Source organism: Eptatretus burgeri, chromosome 11 (genome assembly GCF_056783735.1).
Source record: "Eptatretus burgeri isolate ZD-2024b chromosome 11, Ebu_testis_v1, whole genome shotgun sequence".
Classification (NCBI taxonomy): Eukaryota; Metazoa; Chordata; class Myxini; order Myxiniformes; family Myxinidae; genus Eptatretus; species Eptatretus burgeri.
This window is the reverse complement of record NC_140971.1, coordinates 81,029,867-81,054,851: the sequence shown is the minus strand read 5'-3', so window position 1 is coordinate 81,054,851 and position 24,985 is coordinate 81,029,867. Positions and strand designations below refer to the sequence as shown.

At 43.9% G+C, this 24,985-nt stretch overlaps 1 protein-coding gene across 1 annotated transcript in view; it reads left to right on the top strand.

Annotated features, from left to right (window-relative positions):
- LOC147017488 (receptor-type tyrosine-protein phosphatase mu-like) overlaps positions 1-24,985 on the top strand; it is a 513,419-nt gene that overhangs the window by 468,012 nt on the left and 20,422 nt on the right. The window contains exon 28 of the mRNA XM_085847977.1: positions 8,242-8,373. Within this exon, the coding sequence (XP_085704103.1) occupies positions 8,242-8,373 (132 nt within the window). The remainder of the gene's footprint in view (positions 1-8,241; positions 8,374-24,985) is intronic.

Genomic DNA, 24,985 nt, shown 5'->3' with positions numbered 1-24,985 from the left:
TCGAAAGGGTCTAAGAGGGTAAAACGATCCAAAGGGTCTATAAGGGTCTTAGCCACAAGGAATTTAAAGCTTAGTTTTTCGAAGATTTAGCCCCAAGAGTATAAAGGGGTCAAAGAGTCCGAAGGTGTGTGATAGTCTGTGGGATGTAATGGCTCTAAAGGGGGTCAAACAGGTTTAAAGGCTCTATAGGGTCTGAAGGTCTAGAGGTGTCAAAGGGCCCATTTCACTGCCTTGGGGCAGTTCCACCTTAACAGGGAGAGGAGATGAAAGGATTCCGTTGAGTGCCACATGTTGGTCACAAAGGTGGAGGAAGTCAGTTGACCACGTGTGCAGTTAGCCTTGTATACAATATGCAGAGAGTTTGGAGAGTAAGGCAGGATGCCAGACTTTATCGAAAGCACGAGATATGTCCAGAGAGACGGCCCTGATCTCACGTCTGACATTGAGGACTTCCATCGATTGTTGCATGAGTATAAGGAGCATGTCCGAGGGAGAGTGCACGGTCTGAATCGAAATTGGTGATCTGTGATGAGGCTGTTGGAAAAAAGGATGGATTTAATATCAACTGCGATGATGGATTCCATGACCTTCCTGATGATTGGAAGCTGATTGGTCTGTATTTGAGGGGATCCGTTTTTACACCTTTTCACCTCCGTCACCTAAGGTGGACGGACGTTATGTTTTCATCCTTGTGTGTCTGTCTGTCTTTGTTTGTTTGTTTCTCTGTCTGAGCAGGATATCTCAAAAAGTTATGGGCAGATTTGGACAAAACCAGGACAGGTTGGGTGTATGACAAGGACAAATTAATTAGATTTTGGTGAAAATCCAGATCCGGGTACAAGATTAAAAAAAAAAAAATTCAGTGATTCTTCAACATTGAGAGATAAGGCCAAAACTATACATAGCATGATATTTCAGAGTTGTGGATGGATTATGATAAAACTTGGTGGATGAGTGGGAAGGTGACAAGAGCAAGCGATTAGATTTCAGATAAGGTCCAGATGCAGATTTGACCTATCAGTGGGAGACAAAAGGTAAACTGTTCAGCCAAGCAGGGGTATGCACTCCACCGAATGTCGTTCTAGTTTATGCATTGCAGTGATGTTGGCTGATTTCCAAGCAGATGGAAGATGACCGAGGGAAAATGATAGGGTGAAAATGGCAGACAGAGGATGTGCCAGAGCAGCAGAGCAGGTTTTTAGGACACATGCACTGATGCTGTCTGAGCCTGTCGCAGAATCCGAGTGGAGGTTTCGCAAACACCTCTCCACTTTCTCAACACAGTATCCAAGAGCAGTTGAGTATTAAAGGGGAGGGTTGGTGAAGGGAGTGAGGGGTTTGGGTCCACAAGCTTTGAGGCAAAGACAGATTTGAGCCGTTCAGCCTTCTCATGAGCAGAGTTTGCTGTGGTGCCATTTGAAGTAAGGGAAGTGATGGAGGGGAAGCATACTCCAGCGACAGACGTAACAATCGCCAGAGAGATGTTGACTCTCACAAGCATATGATTAGATGAACCAATTGGAGCAGAGAAAGAGCAGAAGACATTTGCGGGGAAGTTAGTCATCACCAAGTCCAGAAGGGAGGATATGCCATTTGGAGAAATCCAGGTTGGAAAGTTTACAGATTATGTTCATCACATGGAGTCAAAGAAGTCCATTGCTGAAGTGCCATGGCTGGTGAGAGAGGTACCAACACCCAGCTAAGTTGCATGGTGACAATTGAAATCACCACAAATGAAGAATAGAGAGTTGGGATACAAATGCAGAGAATGGTTATCCTGAGCATATAGTTAAGAGATACATACACAAGTTTCTAAACACGACAAAAGATCAGATTGGTCCGGACAAATGTCCAGTCTATATCATGATGCCCTGGAAGGGGCAATCATCACGAAGGTTTGAAGTACAAATCAAACGTATTGTGTCCAACACGTTTCTGGCTGTGCAACCCCGAGTAATCACCACATATCGACGAAAACACAAACAGCACACAGGGATGGAAGTATATCAGAAAAACACGACAGATTCAGTTTGGAAAACTTAACCTTGATTCAGGTGAAATGAGCAGCTGTGGATCCGACATGCACGTGCAGTCGACCGTGAACTGAATGGAATGCACAGATCCATCCCATCTTGTCTTCAGTTACCCTACCCTTATTCCCACCCACGATACACTGAATCCTGTGGTGAGGCAGTTACTCTGAAACAACTTGTCTTCTCTTCTTGGAAGGCACATCCCCACTGAATGCAATTTCATCCCACAAAGCACACGACAAGTGTGTATCCACTCTCAGGAGAGCCAGATTGGCTGGTGCTGCTTTTTTCGAGAGCCAAATCTTTCCAACCTCAAGATTGAACTTTCAAACTGGTATCCCTCCTCTAAAACCTGGCGGTGCCTTGTAAAGTCTGTCTCTTGAGTATGCACCCCTTCCATCCCTCCCCTCGCTTCAAATGGCACTATTCCCAACGCCGCTCCTGAGAAGGCCATATTGTGTCCCAAAACTCTCGCTCTCTGTTCCCACCCTACTCAGTGTGCACCTGAGAAGGTGGATAAGTTTCTGGCAAAGCTCGACACTGATTCTGCAACTAGACAAGATGGCATCAGCTCGTGTGTCCCAAAAAACCTATTCTGCTGCTCTTGCACATCCTCTTTCTGCTCTGTTCACCCTATCATTTGCCCTAGGTCATCTTAAATCTTCTTGGAAGTCAGCCTACATCACTGCATTACAGAATTAACTACAGACCTATCAGCGTGCTTCCAATCATCAGCAACGTCATGGAATCCAACACCGCAAAAGGTATTTTTTAAAAACCCTCCTTTTCTTCAATGACCTCATCTCAGATCATAATTTCCGATTCAGTCCATGCCACTACCTTTGACATGCTGCTTATATTCTCCCAACAATTGATGGATGCCCTCAAAATGTCAAACATGACATCAGAGACATCTCTCTCGACATGTATCGAGGTTTCAATACAGTCTAGCATCCCACCTTGCACTCCAAGCACTCTGCCTATGGAGTCCAAGGCCAACTCCGCTCTTGCATTACTCACTTTCTTCACTCTTGTAGCCAAAGTGTGGCTCTCAACGGAATCTCCTCTCTGTCAAGGCTGGAGTGTCCTAAGACAGTGTTCTCGGCCCCATCCTATTCCTAGTTTTCATCATCGATCTCTCTGACTCGATGGAAAATCATCGTTGTCTATTTGCAGATGACTCCATCCTCTGCTGTGACATCCCTCATCCATCAGAAAAGCAGGTTGCAGCCTCTTCCCTCTCTTCAAACCTTGAAAAATATCACAAGCTGGTCAAACACTTGGAATGTGTCTTTCAATCCTGGCAAATCTCACACCCTCACTATCTCGGTCGGAATGGACTGTTTGGCAACACCCTCCCCCTCTCAACTACCATCTTAACAATCCTCTTGAGGAAATTCAGTCACTAAATCGCTTGGGTCTCACTATCAGCCATAATATTTCTTGGGAAAATCACATTCCAAAAGTTAGCCTCCAAAGCCAGCCGCTGACTGAGTATCCTCAATCATGCAAAGTGTTCCTTGGCACAACTGAACTCTTATCCCCTTTTCCCAACCTGTGGAACAAACTTCCACATTCCCTTCAATCTCATTCTTACCTCCAGGTGTACCATACAGCTGTCTACCACCATCTCAGATCACCCCCCATCCAAATTCATGATATTTTCGACCCCCATTAAATCACCCTTCCCCCACTCCAATCCTACTAACTTCCAAATTTCCAATTTTTCTTTCGTGAGTTTGCTTCTGCATCCATTTTGTCCTCCCCTCGCCTCGTTCTTACCTGCAATCCCTTGTTTGACCTTTTCCATGTGTTTTGTCGCTCAGCCCCACTGTTGACATTTCCACCCACCCTTTCTGCTGTTCCTTCTGTGCTGTTGCATCCTGATCCATTCTGTGTTCCAGCTCTTGCATGAGACTTGACTTTCTAGATACTTTACAACAAAAGAAAAAATACCCTGTGATCTCTGTAAAGGCCCGGTCACACCTTGACGTTTTAGCCAACGCATGCCGATTTTTGAATTTTTTTTCTAAAACGCTGGCACACGTTGAATACGTTATGGGTAAGTTTTGATAACATTGAGATCACGCTGAAAAACACTGCCATACGTCGTTGTACGCTGGCTTTAAACGTTGTACTTTTCGGTTGTCCTCAAATTTTTTCATGCTTGAAATTTCACGACGTATGCCGGCGTATGACTCACACGTTCCGCTACGCTGGCCACAAGTTGTATGCACGGTCTGCGATCGTTGACAGACGTCAACACATGCTACTTGTAAGTTAATCATAAGTTGAGACACGCCGAGGTAATGTTTAGCGTATTCGAAACTTATTTCTAACCTATGATTAACGTGTTGTTGGCACGTTACGCGATTGTTGCCACACGTCGACAGACGTTACTTTTAAGTTACTCATAGGCTGAAAGACGTCGGTATAATGGATCGTCCTTGCGTCAGCGTCCACGGCCACGGCCAGGACACTTATTTGCAGCATTCTTCAAACTTTTCTTCGGCATGGCGAGGATGTTCACACTTCGATGTCTAGCTTGGCTATGATTCCAATTGTCCATCGGCAGCGTCTATTTAAAATAGTCGAGTTTGAGCGTTTTAACACGTTCAGAAGAAACGCTTCAAATTTCAAAACCTCAGCGTCAAAAAACAAAGGCGAGTGGTACCGTTTAAAAGTCGTTGAGTGTAAAAAAAATCCAATTGTTGAGCGCAAGCGTCTACTTTCAATAGTGGGGTTTGAGCGATTTATCACGTTCAATAGAAACGATTAAAATTTCCAAGCGCCAGCAAGCGCCAGCAACAAAAAACAAAGGCGAGTGACAGCGATTTAAATCGTTCATTGTAAACAATGAAAATGGCTGAGTGGTACCGTTTAAAAGTCGTTGAGTGTAAAAAAAATCCAATTGTTGAGCGCAAGCGTCTACTTTCAATAGTGGAGATGCAGCCATTTAAATCGTTTAGTGGCACCTACCCGTGGACACGCGGACGCAAGGACGATCCATCATAACCCACACCCTCCCCCTCACACTCACCTACTCCTGCCAACATGAACAAACTACTACTAATACTAATACTAATACTGATACTGATACTGATACTGATACTGATACTGCTGACATGGACATCGACTCAAAAAGTACTCAAAAACACTGTTGGGTTCCCCTTTTATGAACACCATTTTTATATACCAATTCCCAAAACTGCTGGGAACACGTCTTTATATGGCAGTTGTAACCTAGAAACACGTTCATTTTTTTTTTTTTTTGTCGACCGGAAGACGTCATTGGAATACGTCTACATACGTCGATGTGTGTTGGGACTACGTAAAGAATTGGTTCAAAGCACGTCAAACATAAGTTAGAAATAAGTTTCGCGTAAAAAAGACATTACCGCGACGTGTTTCGACTTATGAGTAGCTTATAAGTAGCGTTTTTGGACGTGTGTAAGCGTCCACATATCGTGTGTAAAACTTATCCCCATCGCATGCGGAACGTGTGTCATACGCCGAGTACGTCGTAAAATTTTGAACATGTTTAAAATTTCTTGACGTACTCTACTCACTACGACGTATGATGGCGTACTTTAGCGTTGTACTCACGTATACCAAACTTACTCATACCGTATTTGACGTGCCCCAACGTTTTAGACACATTTTTCTTAGGTCGGCATACGCTGGCAAGATCGCCAAGGTGTGACCGCGATGTTGACACTTCCATTTCTACGGCAGTTATGATTCTAATCGTTGTGCGTCAGCCTTTTAATAGGCTACGTCACGATATCGTCGGCGATGTGTGCAACGCGCTATGCCGAAGTTAGACTATCGTTGGGCATCGGTTGTGTAGGCCGACAACAGGTTCAGCATTCGTTGGTATAAGTTATCTATAACACAACGAAATGTTCTGTGTCCATTACTAATATGTTATGCATACGACCAACTCGTTATGAATACGTCCGAATCTTTAAAAAAAAACATCAAAAGTTCAACGTCAGCCAGCGTTTTACATACATTTTAATACGTTGCCATCGCTGGCTAAAACGTCAAGGTGTGACCGGGCCTTAAGCCACAGAACTTTTGTTCACTAGCCATCAGCTTTTGTTCTGAACTGTTCTGCCAAGCTTAGGAGGCCAGAAAAGAGTCTTACACACGTTGCAGTTGGAAAAGAGAAATGGAACACAGGTTTAATGTTCGGAGACTTCCAATAATTTGCACCTGCTATTTCAAAATGCACACTTGACAAGAGGTTCAATGCCGGTGTCTGTTTATATAGGCTTATATTTACTTCTTCTTTCGCTTAGCTTCCATGGTACAAGGAAACCTTTGTTTGCCTGAACCACACACACACACACCTTCTCGAACTGCTTCTTCGCATAAGTTGCTTGAATTTTCTTGATATCCATAAATCATTTCACTTCGCACATTTCCCCTACTTTGTCAGTTCCTTGCCGTGTGCTTGCGTCGGCACACCATTGTATATCGGCCACAGCCTTTTCAATTATTTATCAACCTCATAGGTTCACCAAGGGGGTTAAGTGGCGCATTAATCATGATGAGCTTGTGAGCTCCTGTCGTACATTCACACATCTGTAATTACACACGCCAATCGTGTGCTTCAATTGTTTGTTAAACTCATGGCCTGGGTAACGAGTTGCAAAGGCCAATTTATCTAGCTCTCCCTCTTATCGTTACTCACACTTCATCCTCCAGAAATCATTTTTTTAGCATCCATACCAAGCCAGTTGGGAGTTAATTAAAGCATGCTTCTCACCTCTCATGATACTTTTATTGAACCCTTCATGAAAAACATGAGAATTCGCCATTTCTTGGGCTGGGGTGCAAGCAAAACTTAACTAGGTTATGTGACTGGAGTCCATCCTTCCATCGGGACCATACTCTGTGCAGAGCGTTGGTGCTGCCGAAGCAGTCTCCTTGGCTCTTGAGCACAATCCTGGACGGATCGCCACTCTGACATAGTATACCAGCAAGCTGGCACTCATTTTTGCCGACCTCGGAAGGATGACAGGCCGAGTTAACCCCACCTGGTATTAATTCAACAGCTGAGCAAGATCTGAACTCAGGATCCTAGGATACCAAGCCCGCCACTCTCACCATTACGCCAACACCAAGCAGTGCCGAGAATTGAAATACAAAAATCCTTCAAATCGTCAAAATATAACATACTTCAGGACATGGTCAGGGCAGGAACAAGATCACACCAAACGTAGTCCAACCGACTATTAGGTGCGTTATTTAATTTTATTTGCAGTGATTTTAGAAGGAGTACCTGCACAAGACGAGTCGTTATTTATTATTTGAATTATATTTTGTTTAAAATATTTCATTTGGATGACGAATTTATTCAGGGTGCCTGGAGTATCATCCAAGTTCTTGGTAGGTCCATCAGTCGCTGTTAATGAAATCTTTCATTCTTCCCAGCCGGTTAATGGAGCTTTCTGTCCCGCCTTCAACATCCTTCACCCTTCCCTGCAAGCCAGGCTCTTCTGTGCTGTTGATTAATTATACCGACGTCTGTTGTTAATGAAACGGCGAGCATTCCCTTGGGCCTCAGCCTGAGTAGTGGACTGATAGCAGCCGGAAAGCACGTCCTTAATGTAGAGCTTTAGGTTTTTCTATTCTATTAACTTACATATCCAATTTGACTTTATCTTTAAGAAGGACTTTCTATGGCTGTGGCCTACTCTTGCAAAAGATGCAAAACAATACTTGGTGTCATAATGGATGGAGCGTCCACTCTCAGGTCAGCGGTTCATACCCAAACCCGGCCGATTCAGACTTTAAAAAGTATAGAGTATGGACAAAGAACCGTAGGTTGGCAACCATTGCACAGGCTTGACGTGTCTAAAGGCTTCCTCCTGTGTTAAAGTTCCTCATAATGGAACTCATTCAATATGATGCCTGCTATGACGAATGCCATGCTCCAAAATGCAGTACTCCCTGCTGGCACTGGACCAGAAAGTTGTTTTTAATGAAACCAAAGCAAAAATAAATATTCTACCATACTAAGGCCCACTACCCAATGGTTGCAGTTTACCCAAAAAAGGACTTTTGCATTTCTTCAAAAATAAGTTGAGGCCACATGGGCGCTGACGGTCATCTCCACTGAATAGAAGCCTGTTAGTTTTTATTTGTGCAATAAATATTACACATTACTAACCTATGACTGATGCTGAAATCTTCACAGAGCTATCACCAGCCTTCTGCCTTCATTGTGACGCAACACCCACTGCCCAACACCGTGAAGGACTTCTGGCGCCTTGTGTTCGACTATTGCTGCTCGTCTGTCATCATGCTTAATGAGCTTAGCCCTGTAGAGGTAAGTGGAGTGTCCACATCGGATTACTGAGGACCATCACAAGTTTCCAGTAGTTTGTTTCCCCGGGCACATCGTTGGCTGTTTTTCTCTGATTTTCTTCAGGTAGCTTTTTGGCTCGTGGCCAAATTAAAAAAGGGGCCTAAAATTGTGAGAAACCTCTACCCAAGGTAGAACAAGTTACAACCTATTTTTTTCTTGAAGAGGGATGTTTGGGGAGTTAGAAAATCATGGTTGTGAACCTGAGATCATTGCACAACATTTTGAACATCACGTTTACATATGTACCACTGCAGACTGCAAAAATGGATTTAATCGCCACAGATTTTGGCTCATATATTTGTTAACACTGGTGCTACAAACAAATCTGGTACCAAAATGATCGGAATGATGACATTATATCTGTAAAAACCATTTGTGATGTAACAAAGGCTTTTGTGTGACCTACAGGCAAAAATAGTGGAATTTTACTCAACAAATCAGCTTCGGGTTTACCAATAAATATCAACAAAAACATCAATTACTTCAAAAATATTGGACTTGCAGTCATACTTGTTACATCAACATAATCCAAGTTTATTTTTCCCTTTGAAAAATATATCTAATGATATAATTAACCTCCACCATCGAAGATGGACGGAGGTTACTGTTTTCACCCCTTTCTGTTAGTTTGTTTGTTTGTTTGTTTGTGAACAGTATTATGGAAAAACTCCTCGACGGGTTTCGACGAAACTTGGTGGGGGGTGAGGTATGGTCCAAGGATCATGCCATTAGATTTTGGACTTGGTCCAAAGTCCAATATGGCCGCTATGGCGGCCATTTTGAAAAAATATTTGAATTTTTGTTTTTGCATTTCTACACGTTTTAAGTGATTTCCAACCCCCCCCCCAAAAAAAAAATTGTTGGAGAAAAAAAAACAAAATTTTGCAACTTTTTTTTCAATAAAATTTTTTTTGTATTTCTACATGTTATAAGTGATTTCCAACAAAAAAACATGCCAAAATTATAATTGCGGCTGATTTTGGAACTTCAGGTGGATATACCCACGTAAAATCAATTTCTGTCTCAAGGAATCTAGTTATGACGAATGAATTGAGTATGTAAAAGTTAAAAGTAAAAGGGAAAGTTGCAAACTATAACTCTGTGAGCACTGTTGACGTCAAATTGAAAGAATAGGATATCAGGTTCACTTGAGTGACCTAGCAGTATTGGCGGCGGAGGTTTTGCACTCTACCGAGTGCTCTCCCTCTAGTTGTCACTGAAATGATATAGTTATAACTGAAATCATATGTCGCCCCACTAATGCTGACCGATAGAAATCCCGAAGCAGATATGCAACATGAAGAATTGACTTAAGATTCTGACACAATTGTGAAAGTGACTTTTATAGACATCATGTTGATATAAGCTATTTCACATATGATGATAATTAATTCATAGCATGCACTGTAACTTATGTACATCTATTACATGAAGTAATACATTTAAAAGTTTAGTCACGCTCTTCATCAGTGCTGTCCTCAAAGAAAACAGAATCATCAACATTTGGACAATCGTCTGCACTACACGAGCAGAATTCAGTGCAGGTCAGTCCTGCAGAGATACAATGACATGTTCTGCTCTGCCTACAGTCATCGTCGGTGCAGCGTAGGTTTTGAAGAACTTTGGGGATGTAAATATCCTCCGAGGCAGTTTGATCAACAGCCACAGACATGAGGAAACGTCTCACCTCCTCATAGGACACACAGTGTCCTAATTCATGAAGCATGTCGATGAGATGCTTGCTTCCCAATTCATGATGCACCTGCAAGGCTAAACCAAGCGTTATTGTGGAGTACACTCGACGGCTCTGTGATATTATATTGTGACAAATGGCGATCGTCCTCAGGTTGTTCTTCATAACACCTTCATCACTACAGCTGGTTACATTCGTGTGCGATTTCTCACTGGTGCACCACTTAATAAAGTCTTAGAGTGTATTAGGAACAAATTCTGCACAGTGCTGAATATCTGTTTCCTCGACAGGTGCATACATATTTCCAACATGCTCGATATCAGCCATGTGCTTCCTCAAGATACCAGCTGCAGCATGCAAAGTATGCATTTCACTATCTGTGGCTGATGGTACACCAGATGGGATGTCTTCATATTCTGGTTCATCAGTCATTCTCTGCAGAATCGTGGCTTTTCTCAGGGCATCACATAAGGTCACAGAAGAAGAGCATATGATGTCAGTGTGGCCATCAAATGTCACACAGACTATTTGGTCACCATAATATTTAGTTAATCGCTCCTTCAACTTCCAAGTTTTATACTGTTCTGCACTCATGGTACCCAGTGAAACCAAATATCCAACGTATTCATCTTTCAGATGAACGAGGGTTGTCACTGTCTTACTTTTGGAGAACATTGTTTCCTCTCCTGATTTACTAATTGCAGCAGTGATGTTCCTTTCTGAAATATAGTGTGAATAGCACATAACCTGTGGTACTTGGCATCATAGGCGAACAAATCTGGAAAGGCAAGCATGCGCATGTGTATTTTATTGTCTTGTCTTTTGTCAGCTGCTGCCAGAACTTTTTCTCTGGTGGACTGTCCAGTTCCTGTAGATACCGGTGTAAGCTTGTTTCTGGAAGTGTTGGATTTTCCACAAATGAAGCAGTTAGTCCTGATGTCAAACCCAGCTGTTTCATTTCTGCTGATTCTTGCGTGTTCTGTTGCCGCAGACGTGCATGGCTGCTGGTCACTCTCACTGGGGTTGGATGTGGAGATATTTGACTTGCTGGTATACTTGGCCCGACACGATTTGTGGAATGATACTTTCAAATCAAGACTCAATATGTCTTGTTGCAAAGGCCAGATACTTTCGTAAATGTCATCTTTTCTGATTTGACTTGCTTTGAAGATTGCACTCAAACCATTAAATGTTGGGTTCTTCACAACTTCTTGCTTTTTAGGGTTGAGGGGTTTAAAGCATATGATGCAGTGGTCAGTGTCAATTTTACGACGCTTCACAACAGGTGGTTCCAGATCCATAATTGCAGATCAATTGTCAGCACAAGCATCTGAAATGAAATAATTAAAGATAAGTATATATCAGTAGTTTTAGAAAAAGGCAATCAAGCTCAAAATTAATTTTCTGCAACAGGATTTAAAATCATTCTTTACTTGTTTGGTTAATGCATATACATGTATTATAAATGAATCAATGTCGGTTACTTTTAGTGGGGGTGACATACGGTTTCAGTAATAACTCTATTAATTCAACTGATTTATTTTTATGAGTTATATTTCTAAAAAGGAGAATGATAGAGGGTTATTTTGATGTAATATGTAGTAATACAACTCAAATACTTATGAAGAAATTAATTGTTTAGTTGATATTTATTGGTAAACCCGAAGCTGATTTGTTGAGTAAAATTCCACTATTTTTGCCTGTAGGTCACACAAAAGCCTTTGTTACATCACAAATGGTTTTTACAGATATATATATATATATATATATATATATATATATATATATATATATATATATATATATATATATATATATATATATATATATATATATATATATATATATCATCATCATCATCATCATCATTCCACACATTTTGGTACCAAATTTGTGTTTGGAGCACCAGTATTAACAAATATATGAGCCAAAATCTGTGGCGATTAAATCCATTTTTGTAGTCTGCAGTGGTACATATGTAAACGTGATTTTCAAAATGTTGTGCAATGATCTCAGGTTCACAACCATGATTTTCTAACTCCCCAAACATCCCTCTTCAAGAAAAAAATAGGTTGTGACTTGTTCTACCTTGGGTAGGGGTATGCCACCCAAAACCTCATTTGGCCACGAGCCCATTTGGCCTACATGCCACACAGAACCCATCAGCTTCACTTTTCTATAATCGCAATGAAATGTTGATAATTCCTCATCTGAACAACATAAGAATGAACCAAATGGTTGAGGTTTAAGTTTTGTTTATTACTCCATTTCCATCTGCTTGGATTTTCATCAGATACCATTGACGTAATGTTGTTTTGGGGTTTTGAACGGAGCTCGCCCTTCAGAAGGCCAAAGGCCTCTCTCGGTGGGGGCTACATGTTGTTCAAGAGAAATGATTTTATGTCACAACATCGACTTGCAATGAGACATGCCTGATATTGATAAACACAAATGGTGCCCAGAAATCACACAAGATTGTCCTCATTGTAACTGCCAGGAGTCAACGATGAATCACACAGCCAAATAACAGACAGAGATTGAGGAAACTGCCCTCTGCGGGGAAGCACTCCTTCCGCATTGAACGATTCTTGCTGAGAACATAGAAAGCAAGCAGATGGTCCTGAAAATAATGCAGCAATTACACTGCCTTGGGAAATTTCTGTCGGAGAAAAACACAACTCGAAAATGGCTGAATGCAGCCGGAATAACTACTATTGAGCCGCAGCAACTGTTAATCATTCTGTTGCTTTGTACTTTTGTAAATGGATTACAAAATGACAATTCTAAATGCCGAGAAGAAGCGAAGCAAATCCAATGAAATTATGAGACTCGATTTGTCGATTCGGAAATTGCTGTTTATCTGAAACAGTTTGCCAGAGCAGTTTGGAGGCCTGCTCAAATCGCAATCTGCCTGCCCAGTGTAAGAGTGCCAGACAGTTATGGGCTCTCTCTGAGGCTAAGTTGATTTGAATCCATGCCTGCACGTTTCCAAGTCACTGTTTGCACCAAAACTCAATCCCATTGCAAGTGATTTCCACAATTTGGGGATCGCTTTTAATATCAGCCTAACTGGACTCCATCGCTGAGCAGAACTGATGTGGGTTGCAGCAAAGTCAGCATGCTGCGCATCTTCTGCTGTTTATTCTCCACACAGCTCCTCACATCTTTACTGCAGATGGCTTCACAAGAGATCAGTTAGCGATCACATCCATTGTTTCACCAGCATTTTGAAAAACCGCAGCAGTTCAGCAACGTCTGAAAAGGAACCTCTGAGCAGCAAGATGAAGACTCTTTTCACACTCGCCTCTGAGCTGTCTAGCCTGGGTTAGAATCTTGCCCCAGTTATAAACTGTCACCCTGGGTTTGCGCAGGAGGGTAATTCATCAGTGTATATGTCGTCCCTTGGATGGACATTAAACTGGGCATACCGTCTGCCAGCATTAATCGGTGGATGTTAAAGATCCAACTGTGTCCGTTATGAAGAGTAGGCGAGCTATCATCGTGGCGCTGTGGCCAAATTCTAAATTCCTGTCACCTTTTTCAAAAGAAAAAGCTTTTATTGCGCACCGTTGTGCGGAACGAGAGAGGATCCACATCGTTACTCCAACAATGTGCATCTGGGCAATATCTCACAACAGCCTCATCAATGAACCTTCTTCCCGACATGAATTTCCCTAAATCAGTTTGACGTCCCTCCCCAAAATTCACTTTACCCTTTAAAAGGGGAAAAGCATTAATCGAGCGGTTCTTCTCCTCTGCAGAACTTTTACAAACTGTTGTAAAGAATTGATAACTCCAACGGGGTGTTATTAACGCAGTCATTGATTGAATGGAACGATATGGAGCTGACGCACGGTCCGTGGCTCAAACCACAAACGGTTTTGTGAGGTTTTTTTTTTTTCTCGATATTTTGCCACCTGCGTTTGCTTCTGCACTTCATTCACTCAACACAAAGTCGACGCATCTGCGACATCACCATTTAAAATGTTTCAGTGACCCGAGGGCAAACTGCTGATTTGATTTGATTTGCTTGGGGCACAAGCTCTGGTTTATTTCCCCTCAAGTGGCAAGCGAACTTTCACCGTTATTCAATCCAAAAGGTCCACCTGTAAATCCACCACCTTTCAGACACTCGAGATGGAACCATTGGAATTGTTCTGTGTTAATCACTCTTTATGAACCAAGGAGATGCGGAGGGGGTTGTATGGCAAAAGCTCCGCATTGTAATTAACCCCTCCGGATATTCTGCCCGACCCACGATATTTCTGTCAACTTTGATTTTGATTAAACCTCATTCGGCCTGAAATAATACCCTCCGAAAACGGCCTGAGCACCACTCAATGGTATTACATCAAAGTCGTTCGGCCTGATGAAAAATCCAAGATAGCCGGCATCGACTTTTAATTGCACGCATTAGGATCGTGTTTAATGCCTAATTGATTTGCCAGTGATATGAATTTATCTGTCCAGTCACAGAGAATCGTTCTGGATTCCTGCCTGTTGTGTTGAATGCCTGTTGTATGCATTACTGTTTGGTGGAATTTGCGCGTGTTCGCATGGGAATTTGTAGAGCATGCTGGTGATTATTAATTGTGCGTGTCAGCGAGGCCACAGACTGCAAACTTTGCAGACTCGAGTGAAAGACTATGGAAGCTTATTTATACTGTGGAATATATACATACATACTTATTTATTTATTTATTCAAAGAGTCATTTCCTGTCTCTGTCTGTCTGACTGTGTGTAACACCAATCACGCCACAACTACTGGGCCAATTGCCACCAAACTTGGCACATGGACTAAGTTCGAGGTCGTGGTGAACACATGGGCTACTCGATTTCATCTGTAGTCATGGGGGTTCGTGAGAGAAGGTCAGCAAAAATTCCATATGCAAAGGTGTATCCTGTTGCACCACCTGGTGTTGGTGGCAGAGGTTATTACAAGTCACCTGTGAAGATAATTTGCATTTTTGCACTGTACACGTCCCCAGAGAGTGGGAAGCCCCAAAGCCAACCTCCACCAATCAGGGAAGGCAAGGAAATGGGGGGGGGTGGGGGTTGGGAGTCTGGAGGGAATGGAATGGGTTGGTGCAGGGAGGAGTCTGGAGGTGAGGAGGGAGGAGGAGGGCTGGGATCAGGTCAGGTTAGGAATAGGAGGATGTGCCGGAGCAGCGTGTCGCTACATCCACTTTCCGCCGGTACTCCAGGGACCTCCATCGGGCCATCCGCCAGGCAGATTGGCCCATCCCAATCTCCTTGAGATGCTGATCAATGTACTGCAACCACAAGGCATGTGGTCGGCCCATTGGCCTCCTCCACTCAAGAGACTCCCTCGCTGAGAGAATTTGGTGAGCTGGATCAGCGTCAGGAAAATGAGCCACATGTCCATACAGCCACAGCTGATGCTCATGGACTATGCAGGTAACAAATCTCATTTGAGTCTCTCTCAGCAACCGCTCGTTGGACACAAAGTCTGACCAGCGATAGCCAAGGATTCTCCAAAGAAACCTGCTACCAAAGGAATTAAGTCTCCATCTCAGATCCCTGGTCAGAGTCCAAGTCTCACATCCATAGAGTAAGACTGGAAGCACAAAGAACCTGAAGACTCGGACTTTCATCCTCCCTCACAGGTACCGACAGCGCCACACCCCATGATCCAGTGAATCCATGACTCCCCAGGCCCGACCCAGACGTCTGTTGACCACTGGCTCACAGCCAGCAGAGACATGAATATCACTGCCAAGGTCAGTGAATCTCTCCGTGACCTCAACATCCTCGCCACAGACAGGTACAGACAGGATAGCAGCATCCAAGATCTCAGTGAAAGCCTGGATCTTAGCTTTGACGCAGGAAACCCATAATCCCAGCGGCTCCGACTCCTCATTCAGCACCTCGAGGGCCCCCCAAAAGGATATCTAGAGTCTCTGCAAAGATGACTGCATCATCTGCAAAATCAAGGTCAGAGATATTGACATTCCCAAACGATGCACCGCAGTTTGATCTCTCCAAAATCCTCCCCAGAATCCAATCCAAACAAGTGCTGAAAATTGTGAGGGCTGGGAAACACCCCAGATAAACTCCAATAACAACTGGAAATATGTCAGAGATGGTACCACCACATCTCACAGCACTCTCAGTACCAGAGTAGAGTTCAGATATCAGATTGATCAGTTTTGGTGGCACCCCACGAAGACCAAGAATCCTCCAGAGGGCATCCCAATTCACTGAATGAAACACTTTACAGAGATCATCATAGGCTGCAAGCAGCCCCTGCCGAAACTCTCATCTGCATTCAGTGAGGACCTGAAGAGCAAGGATACGGTCAATCGTTGACCTCTCTGGTGTAAAGCCTGACTGCTCTGGACGCTGGTGTTCATGTAGATGGTGGCGAACACTATCAAGAATTATCCGAGCAAAGACCTTGCCCGGCACTGAGAGCAGCGTCACCCCTCGGTAGTTGTTGCAGTCTTGGCAATCACCCTTTCCTTTCCAGAGAGGGACAAGTTCCCTCTTCCAGTCAGTTGGGATGATGCCTGCGTTCCAGGCAGAGCACAGAACTGCATGCAACAACATGAGTACAGCATTTCCACCAGCTTTGAGAAGTTCAGCATGGATGCCACAGATCCCAGGAGCTTTACCCCATTTCAACTGGTTCACTGCAGCCTGTGTTTCCACAAATGAAGGTGGACCACAGTTGATTGGAGGATCAGCAATTGGGATTGTAACACCCCTGACATCCAACTTGACAACTGGTGGATCAGCCTGGTACAGCTGCTCAAAGTAACCGGCCTAGCAGGCTTTCACTTCAAGCTCTTCTGTCACAAGCTCACCACCCTCCGCTCAAAAGGCAGTACATCAAGGGATGGGCTTGGAGGAACACAATGCATGAATTCCCCTGTAAGCAGGATGAGAACCACTTGACCACAGGTGATGCTGTACCCCCTCACAGATTCCTTGCACATAGGCCTCCTTGTCCAGTTTTATGCCTCAGCTCCCTGAACAGCTCAGCTCTGCCATTCAACCTGGCCTAGTTACTCTCGTCAATGGTATCCTGTGTTCCTTGAGAGACAAAATTCTTCTTCGCCCTATGGTGAGTTCCAAGACATCCACTGGCAACATCAAGGATGGTGGTCTTGAAGGCACTCCACAACTCTTCAAGACCTCCCAAAGCACCCAGACCCCCCAAATCTCCACTCAGCCCGTTCGCAAACTCATCAGCTACCCTCTCATCCTTGAGCTTACCAACGTGCAGCCTCGGCTGGGATGGTACCATTCTCCTGGATTTAAGCTGCAACTTCAGAGTTGCTACAACAAGCCTGTGATCAGTATTGTGGAACTACACACTCCAGTACACTCTGACTTTCTGGATCATCCTCCAGTGACCATCGAGCACATGGTCAATCTCCTTTGCCACACCGCCAGCGTTGGAATACCAAGTCCAGCGATGGGCCTGTGGGCGCTGAAACCATGAACCAGCCACTTGCAGAGTCTATGACTTCTTGCAAAGTCAAGGAACCTGGTGCTATTCTACTTCACAGTTCCAGACCCATGGACACCAACACACATCCCTAACCATCCCTATCAGTTCCAGTCAATGCATTGAAATCCCCCAAGACTAGACGAGTATCCCGCCTGGGGCACTGATCAACCACAGACTCGAGTGTGGCAGAGAATGCGTCCTTCACGGTGAGATCACTCGCCTCAGTCGGAGCATTTCCAGAGACCAGGGAAATAACACCCAAGGAGTGGCAAAGCCTTGGTCTCATATAAGACAATCATTGGCCGGTGTTACCTCAATTATCATTGGAGTTAGCTTATTGGACACAGCTACAGCAACTCCTTGGGCATGGTAACCATCAGAGCAAGCAGACCTATAGTAGGTATAACCACCCGCCATGATCTCGCTGCAATCCGGTCTCGGAACCTCAGAGAGTGCTGCTATAAAGATGTCCAAAGGCTTGAGCTCAGATGATAACAGAGACAGGTGAACATCCTCTCTTAGGAATAGGTCATTCCAGGCACCCACCTGAAGGGACCGCCTCAGGTTAATCAAAGGAGACCACCATCTGGTGGACGACACCTCAGCATCACCCCAACACACACTTCCGCAATCTGACCCGGCACGTTCACCCCGTGGTTTCCCTACTATCATCAATTATTGCAGGTTCCGAAGGCTTTGCACCAATCCCGCCACCAACCTCCTTATAAAAAGTAAGCCAATTGCAGGAGGACGTCCGCAGACACAGTTGGGCACGAGGTATGGATGGCCGTTGGCGCACAAGGAGCTCCTCCGCCCTTTGACAAGTTTTGTTCTTCATCCTGCTGGGTGTCCATTTCATACACACTCTTCACCAAGAAACTTGGTGGAGAAGACGGTTTAGTTGCCGACAACCTGACCATGGAACAAGTTAGTACAGGTTTACATGGTACCTGTAGGAAGTCGCAGATCTAGTCTGACCTGACCTGACCTGGGGTGGGATGAAGGAGGGGAAAGGGCAGGATGAGGGAACTGGCATTGCCGTGTGTGTGTGTGTGTGTGTGTGTGTGTGTGTGTGTGTGTGTGTGTGTGTGTGTGTGTGTGTGTGTGTGTGTGTGTGTGTGTGTGTGTGTGTGTGTGTGTGTGTGTGTGTGTGTGCGCGCGCGCGCGCGCGCAACGCGAGGCTCCACAGCACAAACCAGCAAACCAATTTCGATGAAACTTTGCCAACATGTGCAATATGTGTTGGGAATGTGTGCGTTTGAATTTCGTTGCCTAGCAACCACCCGTTGCTGTGCAGCGGCCAAAAAAACCGCGTACAGTATTTTCAATACTTGTCCTTCAGTTTTGAATGTCGAGAAAAGAGACTTCGCAATTAAACACTTCGAGATATTTAGAAAATTTTACTTGAGCTGATTTTTGATTGAGGTTTTATTTTTCAAATGGTAGTCCTTCAAAAATCCGGTGTCTATTCACCGTCATTTTTATGAGGGGCTTAGGAAAGTGGGTGGGGCTTAGGGAAAGTGGACGTGGTTGATGAAAAGTGGGAGTGGCGTAGGAAAGTGGGCGTGGCTTCTGGAAAGTAGGTGTGGCTTATGAAAAATATTGTGTGCCTCAGGAGGTGTGGTCAAACAAGAACATTGAGAGAAGTTTATCGGGTTTTCCGTGTGTGTGTGTGTGTGTGTGTGTGTGTGTGTGTGTGTGTGTGTGTCTGTGTGTGTGTGTGTGTGTGTGTGTGTGTGTGTGTGTGTGTGTGTGTGTGTGTGTGTGTGTGTGTGTCTGCAACGCGAGGCTCCACAGCACAACCAGCAAACCGATTAATTTTCAAATGGTAGTCCTTCAAAAATAGGGTGTCTATTTACCGTCATTTTTTATGAGGAGTGGCAGTTGGCAAAATACGCAATAGGAAAAATCTTGCCAGGCAGAGAAACAATTGTATGTGAACCAATACGTCTTGGCAATGAATCTTCGTCGGTGGATCAGTCAGAATGAAAAGCATCGTATCCAGCTCTTCGATCCTAGCGAATCCCTCATCGCCTACCGGCTTGTTATATTCTTTGTCAGGCGAATCCTCAGCCACATCGCTCTCGATGGGGTCTTAAGGTGCGTCCTGGGTTACTTCACTGGGTATTCGCATATTTACCATGTTTTTTGGCCAGCTCAACCATGCCTTGACTTGGAACAGGCCACATCAATTTCTTGACGATAAACTTTTTTTCACTTTCCTCACTCATTACCGAATGCCTGATCATCATCGCTGTGAATTTCTGGGTACATTGCAATGCTTATAAACGCCTGGAGATGCCAACATTCGTGGCTTTATTTCATTTCTGCACATGCCATAACCACGAGAATCTCTTAAACTAAGCCGAATTACAAAATTTAAGCTCCAGAATTGAACTTGGCAGCAGTTCTGACTCCTAAAAAGTGTTAATCTGTCCAATTCGGACATATTTGACATTTCTAGCATCTCCGGGAAGTGCGCATTTAATATGACGGTATGGTGACTGCTAATCGCATGCCAAGTGAGCCGTTCCTTATCAACCATTTAATTGGAGTGCTTGCTTGAGTGCTTAAGCCACTTGCAGAGTTGCAGACTTGCCCCACAGTCAATAGCAGTGCAGTTCATATCCCGATCGAGATGTACAGTCCGCAGTCACCGCAAGATCGAGGTACATTCAATTATAAATTGGTTATTTAAAAGGCTCGGTGTGCTTTACAAAGGCTAAATAGTTTATCCTTTTGAATTTCAAAGCAAAATATATTTGATAACACCCAATTTCCAAGCTATTTGCCGTATTAACGTGTTTTCTTAATTGCAGAACCAAATTTTTTCCACCCATCACATGACGATTGGCAGCACCTCTCTTTGAAACGTCTATAATGCAATGTTATTGTGTTTTTTTTTTGTTGTTGTTATTCATTGAAATTCCCCCAGAAACAAGGCTGAAAGCGAATCAAGGTTTTTGGGTTACTAGTGCATGCCCGTATGTGCGTGGCCATATGTGCAAACAAAACAAAAAAAACTTTAAAACCGCTTGCCAGAAACAACAACCACACAGGCCGTTCCTTCGCTCTCGTGTGCCCGTACGTGCGTGGCCTTACGTGCGTGACTGTACGTGCGTGACCGTACTTGGAAACCATAAAAAAAACTTTCAAACAACCACATAGGCCATTCCTTCGCTGTTGTAAACGACAACTGGATTGGGGCATTGTGTTGAAGAAAATCGAGAAAGTACAGAAATCGAGAAAGTAAGAATACAGTAAGTCGTCACTATCCAGAAGTTCACATATCGCAGTTACGATTATTCGCAATTTCATTTTAATGGCCAATTATTCAATTAGCGCCAACGTATTTTTCCTTTTCACAATGTCATCGCAAGGAAAAACACAAAGAGAAGAGAAGAGGAAAAAAAAATTTCAAACTGCGAGCTAGAAACAACAACCACACAGGCCGTTCCTTCGCTCTCGCGTTCTGGCTACAACCACACTTCCACACACAGAGTTAATTAAAATCCAAATTAAAATCAAGTTTACCTCCCTGTCTTTGCTTGCCATGACATTCGCTGCCATGGAACCAGCACAGCCCGAGACGTCATTGGCGGCCGGCCGCGCACCGACCTACGCAGCCACGCCTACGCAGCAACGTGTCATGTCATTGGTTGGTAAATAAATGGCCATAACTTGGGAAGCACTTGTCCAATTAATATCAAACCTTGAAAAGGCACATCCTCAGGTCCCAAGAAATATACCTGGCAAGTTTCAATTAGATCGGACCAGTGGTTGTCGAGAAACAGCGGTCACAGACACACACACAGACACAGACACACACACACACACACACACACACACACACAGATTGCTGGAATTATAGATAGATAAAGAGTACATACTGCAGTCGGTAATCACACTAATTCCAAACAGGCAATTCCTGAAAAAATTCCGATATTGGCCAAGCACTAATATATATATATATATATATATATATATATATATATATATATATATATATATATATATATATATATATATATATATATATATATAGTGTGTGTGTGTGTGTGTGTGTGTGTGTGTGTGTGTGTGTGTGTGTGTGTGTGTGTGTTCATAAAGCATGACATATCATACTCTCTCTCTCCCTCTCTCTCTATCTCATCCTCGCTCTACCCCGTCCCTTGTGCACCTTCCTCCCACATATATATATATATATATATATATATATATATATATATCTCTCTCTCTCTCTCTCTCTCTCTCTCTCTCTCTCTCTCTCTCTCTCTCTCTCTCTCTCTCTCTCTCTCTCTCTCTCTCTCTCTCTCTCTCTCTCTCTCTCTCTCTCTCTCTCTCTCTCTCTCTCTCTCTCTCTCTCTCTCTCTCTCTCTCTCTCTCTCTCTCTCTCTCTCTCTCTCTCTCTCTCTCTCTCTCTCTCTCTCTCTCTCTCTCTCTCTCTCTCTCTCTCTCTCTCTCTCTCTCTCTCTCTCTCTCTCTCTCTCTCTCTCTCTCTCTCTCACTCTCTCACTCTCTCACTCTCTCACTCTCTCACTCTCTCACTCTCTCACTCTCTCACTCTCTCACTCTCTCACTCTCTCACTCTCTCACTCTCTCACTCTCTCACTCTCTCACTCTCTCACTCTCTCACTCTCTCACTCTCTCACTCTCTCACTCTCTCACTCTCTCACTCTCTCACTCTCTCACTCTCTCACTCTCTCACTCTCTCACTCTCTCACTCTCTCACTCTCTCACTCTCTCACTCTCTCACTCTCTCACTCTCTCACTCTCTCACTCTCTCACTCTCTCACTCTCTCACTCTCTCACTCTCTCACTCTCTCACTCTCTCACTCTCTCACTCTCTCACTCTCTCTCTCACTCTCTCACTCTCTCTCACTCACTCACACTCCTCCCAGGCAGTGTTTGTCTCCAGCTGTGTCCGGACGGTACTTATCCCCAGATGTTTCCAGACGGGAGTTTGTCTCTGGACGTGTCTGAGCGGTGCTTAAGTCCGGATGGGAGTTTGTCTCCAGTCGTGTCCAGACAGTGGTTGTTTCTGATTGCCTTGGCTTCGGATACGTCCGGGTGATGTTTGTCTCCGGACGTGTCTGGGCGGTGTTTGTTTCTGGATGCCGTGGCTCTGGACACATCCAGGTGGTGCTGGTCTCCAGAGATTGTTTGTCTCTGAACATGTCCGGGTGGTGTTTATGTCCAGACGGGAGTTTGTCTCTGGGCGTGTCCGGGCAGTGTTTGTCTCCAGACAAACCTTCCTTTGTGGGAAAGAGGTTTTGAAACAGCAAAGGGCTTACCTTGGGTAGCCTTTCTTGCTTTATGCAACTTCTTCAGCTGGAAGATTGTGGGAGGAGTCAATTTATTTATATAATCCTCGCCACCTGGGTTAATTGATTAGGTGAGAGCTAATTGCTTATTCCCTCCATTCACAGGTGAAAGACGTGACTGGGTCTTTGTTTATCATTTTTATGTTGACTGCTTTTGACATTTACATACGTGGTACATGCTTGGGAGCCTCGTTGAGATGCATTTCTGTCTCCACTGCCGCTAATGATTTGCCAACAAGCAATGAAACTGGTCTGGCAGCTGAGGGGGTGTGTTGCATTGGGATTCTCATGTGTGCACTATTTGTTAATGTCTTTACAGCTGTGGAGGAACTCTGGGAAGGGTTTGAAACAGCAAAGGGTAGCCTTTCTTGGTTGCTTTTATGCAGCTCCTTTGGCTGGAAGAGCATGGGAGGAGTCCATTTATTTATATTATTTATTTATAGTTGGGTCAAAAAGGTTCAAGGTTGTTTGGAACCACATTTATACCACAACAGCTTGGAAAGTTTGTTTGTGTAATTCACATTAAGTTAGAACTCCTGCCACATTTATAAAATCAAGAATTCTCAAAGCCATTCGTGATGCAAGGCAAATTGCAGATGCTGAATAGGATCTAAACATGTGTGATGTGTTGTAATTTTCACGACCCATCACCCCAGTTCAAAGCCGAGCACATGCTAGGAATGCAGTCGATGGGCAATGCTTATTCCCGGAGAGTCTTTGGTCGTTCCACTTTGAGTCTCTCTGCGCCAAATGAGGCCTGTGAAGGCACGCTGCAGCCTGGCCCATTAACACAGCACTGCTTTTGTTCCGGCCCTTCGGATTCAAAAGCACTTGCCATGCCAACAGCTCGTCCGCTCACTTAGAATCCAATGCATCGCAGTAGATTTTGAACTCATTTGATGTGCAGAATTTCATATGACCAAGGCCAGTGTATTCAGAAAAAAAAGGCTTTTGTAACTGAGGGTTGGAAGAATAGCCGAGAGCTGCGCACACTCACCTCTGATCTGTCTAAACTGTCACCCTGGTGTTTCTCTGGCAAGGTGATTCATCAAAGTGTGTGCCATCCCTCAGATGGACGTTAAACTGAGTGTCCAGTCTGCTGGCATTAGTTGCTGGAGGTTAAAGGTTCCACGGTGTCCTTTTTATGAAAATAGTCAAGGCTTATGGAAGAGTAGAACAACACATAATGGATTAGGATGCAACATAACAAATGGAACAGCGGAAAGTGAAGGGAGAAATGCCAACAGCGGGGCCAAGGGACAAAAAACAAGAAAAAGATGTGCAGAGCATGATACTTGCAAAATGCACTCCCCCCCACCCCCACCCCTCTCCAAAGGTTGCCGTGGATACATCAAAATGTCCATTTCATTAAGATTAAAATTGACAATCTTAATCAAAGCTCAGGTCAATTGGATGAAAATTGATTATTTTTCAGATTGAAATTGATGATTTTAGAAGTTTGACCTTGAGTTGACCTTTGACTTTTTGACCTCAAAAATACTTGGTTTCTAAATTCAGTGATGCACGATGCAATTGCTGCTTAATTTTCAGATTAATCAGATGAAATTTGATGATTTAAGTTTGACCTTGAGTTGACCTTTGAACTTTCGACCAATTCAGTGGTGGACAATGCGAATCCTGTTCAACTTCTAAGTTAGCAGGATGTAAATTGACGATTTTTCAGTTGAAAATTGATGATTTTCGAAGTTTGACATTGAGTTGACCTTTCACCTTTTGACCTCAAAAATAGTTGGTTTCCCAATTCAGTGACGCAATATGAAAATCTTGTGCCGAAGGAGTTCAGGTGTGCCAAAGAATGACTTTGTATGATGGAGGATGCCCAGTTGGTGGCTGGCTTTGGAAGCCAACTTTGAAATGTGGCTTGCCCAAGAAAAAACATGGCTGAGTGAAGGAAGAGTTTTAATGACTGAAATTATTTGAGAGGGGTGTTAAGAAAGTAGATGGGAGTGCTTGTCATGTTGTCCTTTTGGGGATAGAAAGTGAGAGTATGGCATTTCTCAGGATTAAAAGATATATCCCAAGTGTTTAACCAGTTTGTGATTTTGTCAAGGTCTGAA